This window comes from Hipposideros armiger, unplaced genomic scaffold (assembly GCF_001890085.2).
Source record: "Hipposideros armiger isolate ML-2016 unplaced genomic scaffold, ASM189008v1 scaffold_210, whole genome shotgun sequence".
Lineage (NCBI taxonomy): Eukaryota > Metazoa > Chordata > Mammalia > Chiroptera > Hipposideridae > Hipposideros > Hipposideros armiger.
The window spans coordinates 213,047-222,995 of record NW_017731560.1 but is presented as its reverse complement, the minus strand read 5'-3'; the positions used below and the strand labels follow the sequence as shown (position 1 = coordinate 222,995).

The following is a 9,949-nucleotide window of genomic DNA, read 5'->3' as shown; positions in this document are numbered from 1 at the left end:
ACGATCCTTTTTTGAAGCGACTGATAACTGGTGATGAGAAGTGGATTGTTTACAACAATGTGGTGCACAAATGGTCTTGGTCCCAACGTGATGACTCGCCTCAAACGACATTGAAAGCAGACATTCATCAGAGGAAGGTTATGCTCTCAGTGTGGTGGGATTTTAAAGGTGTCGTGCTTTTCGAGCTCCTACCAAGGAACCAATCAATTGAATGTATACTGTCGGCAATTGGACAGTTTGAATGAATCCATCATCCAGAAACATCCAGAGCTTGTTAAGTAAAGGAGTTGTTCCATCGTGACAATGCGAGACCACACACAAATTTGATCACCTGTCAAAAATTATTGGAGCTTAGATGGGATGTGTTGCCACACCCACCATACTCGCCTGACCTTGCACCTTGCACCATCAGACTTCCATTTGTTTAGCTCTCTTCAAAACTCCTTGCGTGATATAACATTCAATTCAGATGAGGCTGTCAATCAGCACCTTGTTCAGTTTTCCTCAAATAAAGACAGGACCTTCTATGAATGAGGAATTATGAAGCTCACTGAAAGCTGGCAAAAGGTTATCAAACAAAACTGGGAATATATAATTGATTGATCTTTGTTCTTTATATACATAAATGACCTTTGAAAAACATAGACAAAATATGTCATGACTTTTCCGACAGCCCAATATACTGAGAATTCCTGCTGTTTCCCTGTAAGACAGGAAATGACAGTGCAGGCACAGCAGTGGGGATTTCAGCAGTCAGGTGGGACCCAGGGACATAAGCCTCCCTCCTCAGTTCTTCTTCACAAAGATCACACTTTGATTTTTCACACAACATATATTTATTCAGAAAAAAAACGCAATAAATTATAATAAAAAAAGATGACACAAAATACAGAATCCCACTAGCAGCTTTGCTTAGTGACCAAGACATTTCGGGGAAATATAACAAACAATTCCAGAATAAGACTCAGAAAACAGTGAAAGGGAGACTAATGCAGTATCACATGAGTGAACTGTTTCTTCTCTAAAACCATAAATGCAGAGTCCTTCTCTGCCAGCTGGATCTGAAGCCCCTACTTCAGAGATGCTATGGAGTACATTATAGGTACTTAGAAATCAGAAGCTGGGGTGCTGGAGAAGGCACAGTAGGGAGGCATCTCTCTTATGCCTGCTCTATTTCTTGTCTCCCCTATCTAGAGATTGTCTAAAACCCTCAACCCTGTGCACATCCCAGGACCAGAGCTGAAAAAAGGTTGAGGCAGTAAACCAAAATAGTGCATGTGCGTTGTGAAGAAAGAACTAGGATGCTGCACAGAGCCTCCACTAACCACATTCTTGATCACCCAAAGGTCCCAGGTTGACAACATGCTAGAAAATGTGCCCAGGATGGGCATCACCCTGTCTTTGTGTGTGGTAACTTTGCCCCAGCTTCTATAATCTGCCTCTCTGGTGATCACTTTCTGGCCTAAGGGAGATGACAAGTGTTCTGCTCATCGTCTTCCATTGACTAAGTCAACACCTAGTGCCCTAACCTATCAGATCGGCAGCTATTTGGCACCGGTCAGGAAGGGATTTAATCAGTCTATCACAGGATATGTACCTTTTCTTCCCCCAAAGAACTCAGCTTATATGAGACAGAGATACTGGAGAACCATTCAGTCGAGGTGTTTCTCCTGGCTCTCTCCTTTGATGCACTAGAAAAGTCAGAGTCGATGCCCAAGACTGGACACAGTACCTGCCCGTTAGGCTCCTTGGATTAATGGTAACAGGCAAAAATGAGTTGACTCAGGGTGGCTTTAGTGAAAGAATACCAGGAGGAAGCCAATTGCACCAGCAGTTTTGTGGCCAGTGGCTGGTGGCTGGTTTGCAATCCAAAATAGGTTAATTTTTTTAAAGGCTGCCCCACAGAGCTTGAAAAAGCTCACAGGGCTGTCTTGGGTGGAAAAGAAAGATGCTTGGTTGATCTCACTGCACAGTTTCTCTCCCAAACCCTGGACAAAGTGCCTGGGAGCCAAAGGGAGCTATATGTTGATCCCAGTCAGCCTTGATGAGAGAGGGGGGTGATGTCTGCCTCCTCATACTTTAGGAGACTGGAGAGGACGTTCCAAGGCCATCCTCAGTACTCCTGCTGGGGGAAGGAACAGTATCTCTAGAAAGGCCTGCCTGAGGTGCAGGCTTGTTTTCTGACTGGTGCAAGTGTTGCTCCTTCTAACTGGATGGATTTCTAACTGGGGGATGGGTCCCATAGACACCCACGATTAGCTTTTGTGTAAAATGTGAATAAGAGAAAGGGATGGTAGGAAGCAGGACCCATCGGACATGAATATTCTCACTCCTAAAATGCTCAAAGCACTGTGTGATTCTATGATATCAACGAGATGTCATCTCAAATAGTCCCTAGTTCTGCTAGTAAACGTAGTCTGAGATAAGAGAATATGGTATAGCTCCATGAAAAGGCCAACGCTACAGAGACATACAAACACCACTGTAGTAAAAATGCACAAACGCATGTAACAATCACATGTAGATGGTTAACTCACTGTTGGGGACACCCAAGGAGTCACTAGCCTCACCTAAACTTCCTTCAACGTGATAGTAGTAGTGAAGTGAGTGCAAACGGGTGACACAAGGAAGAGGTGGGGGGCAAAAGTGCTTAACAGGAATGACCACACACAAGTCTGAGCTACAGCAAGTAGTGCTTGTAGGCCTAGAACGGGAACATCTCAGAATCTAGGGCTAGGGTGCTAAGGACAATCATGACAGCTGGGCAGGGGGCAACAAACACATCCCCAGATAAAGGAGTGTAAATACAGATGTCTTGCCTTATAAAGAGAGAACACAAAAACACCAAAATATGGAAACTTTGGCTTGGCAATATAAGTCTAAAAGTATTTTGCTGTGTAGGATACGGTAAGGGAGGGATTAGGAAACGCTCTTCCCTTTTGCATTAGAAACAACTTTTTCATACCAACAGACTCAAAATTCTGCAATAGGCCCTTCCTGTGGCATGACTTTGCATTTTGAAATACTTGGTACCCGAGATCACCTCTAGAATCTCGGAGAGCAGTTAAGAGAAAAAGGCTTATTAGTCTTCATCGCTCCCAAGCAGGAAACCCAAAAGGAACTGGATAGCACGCTGGCGGTCACTTGGAGTCTGTCTTGCCATCAGGTTGGGTGGAGGCCTTAGGAGAAGACTTGTGAAGAGAGTAGCTAGAAGACGAGAGAAAGAAAAGGGGGAAAACCCCTTGTCAGACACAATCGAAGGAAAGCTTCAGGGATGGGGGTGCAGGGCCAGGAGATGAGGGCGGTGGTAAGGAAGTGACTGTCCTGTGCCTGGACATTAAGGACAGAATGCACTGTGTATTCTGTCTTGACCAACACCCCCTGTGGCCATTCTTATGAGCTACTCTTACCGATCATGTTGGCACTGACATTGTTGTATTCGGAGAATTTTATGAGTTCTCGAAGGAATGACATCAAGTAACGGAAGACATTTCTATGGCATCGTGGAAGCTGGGAAATCACCTATTTTTAGAAAAGGGGGTAGGCAGTGAGGAGAACAGGTGGAAGAAGGGAGTAAGAGCAGCTTACAGCTGTCATAAAAGTAGTTTATCATCCAACCCTTACAGAATCCCATGTATCTGTCCCAACCCTCATTGATTTACTCATGACCAACACAGTACCTGCCAAGTGATAACTTCCAAGTCAGAATGGTCAGAATGTTTGGCCCCTGTCCACTCAATGACCAGGGCATGCCATCATCACCTATTCACACGCACACCCCACCTCACAAGCAGGTCAGTGTTAATCTGGTCTTTTCCCATCTCCCTATGATGGAAAATGTCAGGTACCCATGGCATCTGCAAAGCTGAATAGTTTTCTCTACAATGTCATGTAGCATGGATGGGAGCTCCTCCTGATACTCACCAGCCTGATTTGGAGGTATTCTCAGTTATTGTAATACCAAGAAGGCAAAAAGAAGAAAAGCTCACAACTAATGTCAGCCAGAGTCCCATGTGTGATCAGCTTCAGCAATCTTACCCCAGAGTAGAGGTTTCTATCCTACTCAATAGGCCAACTGGAAGAGGGTGCCAAATGTAATACAATAGGAAATAACACAACCTAAAATTCAAGGGTCCCAACTCTCAATGCTGGTGTCCTGCCACAAAAAACAAATCCAGACCCATCTTACCACATACCTGGTGGCCCACCTGGCTTTGTAAAATAGATGACTTCTCTATGGGGAACCTGCCCCCCAAACATTCTTAGAGTAATAAAACTCACCTGTCGGCAGACCCGGGGATCCTGAGCAGAGTCGAGGCACCGCTGATACAGCTCATAACAGATGACGGGCTCTGGCAGGGCTTCCAGGAAAATGAGCAGTGCTTCAGCCACAGAGTGATTACTGCCAGCTGGATCGACTTAAGTCAAGGGACAGGAGCTCCAGGAAAAAGGGAGCACAGACACCTGATTTGCTTCCCTCCTGAAGCTCCCTCAGCGGCTCTTATTCAGGGCACATTGATCCTAATCAGGGTTTGATATTTAATTGGTGCAAGTATGTTGCAGCTGAGTTATTACAGAATTGATCAGACTCTTGGGAGGTTTGGCCCAACTTGAGAGTCAGGGGAATATAGCCTGCAGAATGACAGTCCACACTGGGCTTGTCCTGGAAACTAGTCACTTTTGTTTCCCATTCTCCTCCCTGTCCTAGTGATAGGACATGTGGTGGCAGGAGTGATCAATCATCTGAAGCAGAACAGTACCAGTGCTGTGGGTCCTAGGTTTCATGCTTATTAAAAGTTGTTGTTACTTACGCCTTGATTCCTTTCAGTAAGAGTCAGAGAGGTCAAAAGTTCCCAAAAGAAGCTGAGAAATAACTATATATAGTCAATGATTACCTTATAATAAAAGACAGTAACGAAGAAAGATGTGAGCACAAAAATTAAATGTAGGTGGAAGAAGAGCTTAGCCAAATACTCTTTCATTTTCCTAAGCCTTTGTCGAAAAGGATACGGATTGTCTCAGGAATGCTGGTATCCAGACAATCGATAATCTGCTGTAACTCCTCCTGCATTCCAGGGGTTTGGAACAGGTCCTCCTACCAAAGAAGTCACAAGAAATGGAACAGTCAAGATAAAAGTCCTAAGGTTCTGAAGACCACCCAGGGATCAGGAGAGCAACAGGAAGTAAAGGGAAGGGTGGTATGCATATTCATGATTTAGGAATGGAGGTGTGACAGTGGTGCCTCTTTTTACCATCTCTATAATCCGTGTGAAATTTTATTTCAAACCAGAAAATAATCTTCAAAGGGTTAGCCTGTACTTGATGGCTAGATCCAGAGACTAGGTGTTCCCGCTTCTAGCCTCTTGACAAGTAGAAGGCAGAGTCCAAACAGTAGGACCACATTCAAACACTGATACAAGTATCTCCCACTTTTTGAAAGTTCATGTTATGACACTTTGCTTTCATGAAAGACCTACGTCAGTACCTATTTTCGCTAACCAAAAGAAATCTGAAGAGGTTTTTTCACTTATATGAACAAAGCTGAAAAGCTGAAATAGCATTCAGTGTTCATTTTGCAGCGAGCTGTTTGATAGGCAGCATCCATGCCAAGCACTGTGGGTGGTCCTGCCAAGCTCCTTTCCCGGGAACCACACTCAGCATCTCAGCATCAAGCCGCCATAGGTTTGGACTGTGTTGTGAGCATCTTCATTTATTTTGTGCTTTCCTGATTTTACTATATGTTAGTGTTACTTTAGGTTTTATATGTTATGATTTGGTATGATTTGGTAGGTTATTTTTTGGGTCTGGGAACACTCAAACAGTTTTTCATATCAATTCATGATAATTGCTTCTTTGCTTTACGCCATTTTGGCTTACAAAAGATTTCATAGGAGCGCTCTACTTTTGGATAGTGGGGAAGAACATGTACTATGGAATGCTAGGGCAAGAGTAAATGGCATGGTATCTCTGTGGTTTTTATTTGCATTTCTCTAATGATTAGTGACACTGAGCATTTTTTCATGCCTGTTGGCCATCTGTATGTCCTCTTTAGAGAAATATCTCTTCATGTCCTCTGCCCATTTTTTAATAGTGCTGTTTGATTTTCTGGTATTGAGTTGTATGAGTTCTTTATAAATTTTGGATATTAACCCGTTATCAGATGTATCATTGGCAAATATCTTGTCCCACTCAGTAGGATGCTTTTTTGTTTTATTGATAGTTTCCTCTGCTGTGAAAAAAAAATTTTAGTCTGATGTGGTCCCACGCTTATGTTTTCTTTTGCTTCCCTTGCTGAAGGAGATACATCACTAAAAATATTACTAAGGGTAATGTCTGCGAATTTGCTTCCAATATTTTCTTCTAGCAGTTTTATGGTTTTGGGTCTTACATTTAAGTCTTTAATCCATTTTGAGTTTATTCTTGTGTATGGCATAAGAAGGTGGTCCAGTTTCATTGTTTTGCATGTATCTGTCCAGTTTTCCCAGCACCATTTATTAAATAGACTGTCTTTACCCCAATGTAAATTCTTGCTTCCATTGTCATAGATTAAATGGCCATATAGGTATTGATTTATTTCTGGTCTCTCTATTCTGTTCCATTGATCTATGTGTCTGCTTTTATACCAGTACCATGCTGTTTTGATTATTATAGCCTTGCAGTATGATTGATGTCAGGTGGCATGATACCTCCCACAGCGAGATACCACCTCACTCCTGTATGAATGACAATCATCAATAAATCAACAAACAACAAGTGTTGGCGAGGATGTGGAGAAAAGGGAATCCTCATGCACTGTTGGTGGGATTGCAGATTGGTGAAGCCACTATGGAAAACAGTATGGAAATACCTAAAAAAATTGAAAATGGAACTACCTTATGACCCAGCAATTCTAGTCCTAGGTATCTATCCAAAGAAATCCAAAACAGTAATTTGAAAAAAATATATGTACCCCTATGTTTACTGCAGCACTATTCTCAATAGCCAAGATATGTAAACAACCGAAATGCTGATTGATAGATGATTGGATAAAGAAAGTGTGATACATTTATACAATGGAGTATTACTCCGCTATAAAGAAGAATGAAATTGTACCATTTGGGACGATATGGATGGACTTAGAGACTATTATGTTAAGTGAAATAAGTCAGATGGAGAAAGACAAATACCATATGATCTCACTGATATGTGGAATCTAAAGAACAGAATAAATGAGCAAACGAGACAGAAATAGACTCAGAGATATAGAAAAAAACTGTTGGTTGCTAGATGGGAGGGGGTGGGGATGGGGGAGAAGTTGAAGGAATTAGAAAGAGCAAATTAGTAGACACAATATAATCACGGGAATATGAAATAACAGTGTGGGGAATATAATCAACAATGTTGTAAAGCTTATGTAGGGGGCCAGATGGGCACTGGACTTATCAGGGGGATCACTTCATAGATTGTGTAGATAGATGCATGACCAATGCGCTGTACAACTGAAGCTGAAATAGAATAATATTGAACGTCAACTATAATCATACACACACACACACACACACACACACAGTCACAGGAGGTGGAGTATAGTATAAGGAAGATAGTCAGTGGTATTGTAACAGCTATATACGATGTCAGAAGGGTAGTCGCTTGAGGGAGGGGAGTTATCACTTTGTGAGGGGTGTAAATGTCTTAACTATTATGTTGCTTTGTATTAGGTTGTAAATACACCTGAAACTAATAAAAAAGAATAAATGGCATGTCCATACCAAACCTTGCTTTCAAGTTCTATTACTCTTTACTAGGTAAGACAACATTGCCCTTTCAATTTGGTCCCAAGAAATTTATCTTTTGGGGGGAAATGGGCTGGGCGTGGCCAGTATATTAGATAGGATTTTAAAGACAAATGAGGACCAAATTAAAGAAATGGGCTTGAAGTTTGCTTTGAACTTTATAATCTGCAATGCTACGTAACAGCTAAAGCAGGCATAATAGACTCCAGTACACAGCTGTCCAGGGGAAAGTGTGTGTAGCCAGGAGACAGACATACTTGGTTTTGGCTCCACTTCTGCCACTATGCTTATACGGTTGTCTCAGGTAAATCACTTAGCTTGCATGTTTCAGCTCTCATATCTGTAAATAGAGATACCTCCATCTTCCCAGGCGATCTGACAGTGCTGCTCTGTGGAAGTAGCTTGGGAAGGTTAAAAGCTCTACACTGATTGAGGGATTGGCATTTACCACTGGACTCACATGCCTTCCAAAGTTGCAGGGCAGGCCCACTCTCACTTACCTGGTGACAGGCATATCTGTATAAGTGATCTACCAGAATCCATATCTCCTTGGGGACCTGAAGGGGTCTCTCACTGGCACTTTCATCCAAGGGAACCATCTGCAGAAGGGATTTCTCCTAAGCGGTAAAAAAGGATGAGAATCAAAGGGATCTCAATAAAAACTTGTCTGTAACGTAATCTCCTTCAAATTTTGCTTTATATGGGTACAATTTAACCTTCATGTCTCAAGATTTTTCTCACTGGGGACAGCCCTGGTCAGAAGGCACTTGATAGTAATTCCCAAAGTTAAAGTATCTCCTTTACTAGATGCTTCACATAATTGTTAAGCATTTCATTTGGGTTTATTGTATTTATCACATGGATGCATTGTGTGTTGTAAATCCTTTCAAGGGTGACACTCAGAACGAGCAATATAGTCACCATAAAGTCCACACACCACCAGAGACTTGTGGACTATTAAATTACAATTGTCAATATAGTACTCTTGAGAGAGCAGAGTTTTTGTTGACTTAGGTTTTTGTTGACTTTTAATATATTCTTCTTCCAGGTTTTACCAAATATTACAGTTTTTATTATTGATTTAAATGAGTAATTAAAAACAATTCTCCACATTAAACCTACATATATGAGCTATTTTAGGCTTGCTAAAAGGTCTAATCTTAAGGCACTAAAAATCATAAGCCTTAAGATCCAAAAATAGTAAAATGAATACAGAATACTAAGAGCCAGAAATACTATGAAAAGTCCAGGGTCTGCGTATAGAAGTTATTCTTCATATTAATAGCTCAGCAAAGATTTCTTGGGGTTTTGATTCCTTTCACCTATCTTTCTATTTTCTGTAAGATTCTCCTGAAAGAATCTAAGTGAAAAACCCAGAAGTGACATAGAGTAGATGAATAACTAAATCTGAACTTGAAAATGGTGGGGCAATAAACTTAGTTACCTACGTATGTATAGTTAAATTATATAAAAAAGATGTCTGAAGTAGGTTAAAAGGCCTCTGAAAGCAGCCTTCAGAAATACCCTAGTGGAGAAAACAGTGACTAATGTTTTGCGTCTTCCCCCTCCTCCACTTCCAGCTTACAGTCATATATTATGTATGTTCAACTTTAGGACATTCCATAAATTCCATCCACAACCCCCAGCCATGTCTCTTTAAGAGAAATAAAAGAAGCATTTCGCTACTTCCAGAGATTGTGTACAGTAGAGGAGAGCTGAGGGCTGTTCTTAACATTATGTTCTTCGATAAGCACTGGCGACCTGTTAAAGCCACTGTGTCTTTCTAAGGGAATGAGAAAGAAGAGAAGGGAGCATGGCAGCTGGTTACCGTTTCAAATCTATTTTCTTCACATTTATTTTGCTTCCTTTCTTTCTTTCCCTAGGCTTCTATCACTTGATTCATGTTCCCTAGAGCTGCCAGAACGTCTATCAGTGTCTCATCCACTAATTTCTTTCCAGTTGCGAGTATTAAATCCAGGTATCCACATATCTGAACCAAACATTGTCCATAATGCACTCTGCTCACCCTCTAGACCAAAGGAAATACATGCACAGCGTCTTTAGCAGATGCCTCCACACTTACCATATATAAATTATTCAGCACCAATTCATGTACTTTAAAAAAAATCTGACATCCAATTGCTTCTTTTCCCATACTAAGGCATTAAGGCAACACA

General features: G+C 41.5%; 1 protein-coding gene across 3 annotated transcripts in view; it reads right to left on the bottom strand.

Moving 5' to 3' along the window:
- Positions 1-2,214: 2,214 nt before the first annotated feature.
- The window catches only part of OCRL (OCRL inositol polyphosphate-5-phosphatase), a 63,685-nt gene continuing 55,950 nt past the window's right edge, over positions 2,215-9,949 (bottom strand). For all 3 annotated transcript variants that reach the window (XM_019653929.1, XM_019653928.1, XM_019653930.1), the window contains 5 exons: positions 8,273-8,389; positions 5,011-5,095; positions 4,282-4,409; positions 3,411-3,522; positions 2,215-3,207 (listed from right to left, as the gene is read on the bottom strand). In XM_019653929.1, the coding sequence (XP_019509474.1) occupies positions 3,083-3,207; positions 3,411-3,522; positions 4,282-4,409; positions 5,011-5,095; positions 8,273-8,389 (567 nt within the window). In that variant the 3' untranslated portion in view covers positions 2,215-3,082. The remainder of the gene's footprint in view (positions 3,208-3,410; positions 3,523-4,281; positions 4,410-5,010; positions 5,096-8,272; positions 8,390-9,949) is intronic.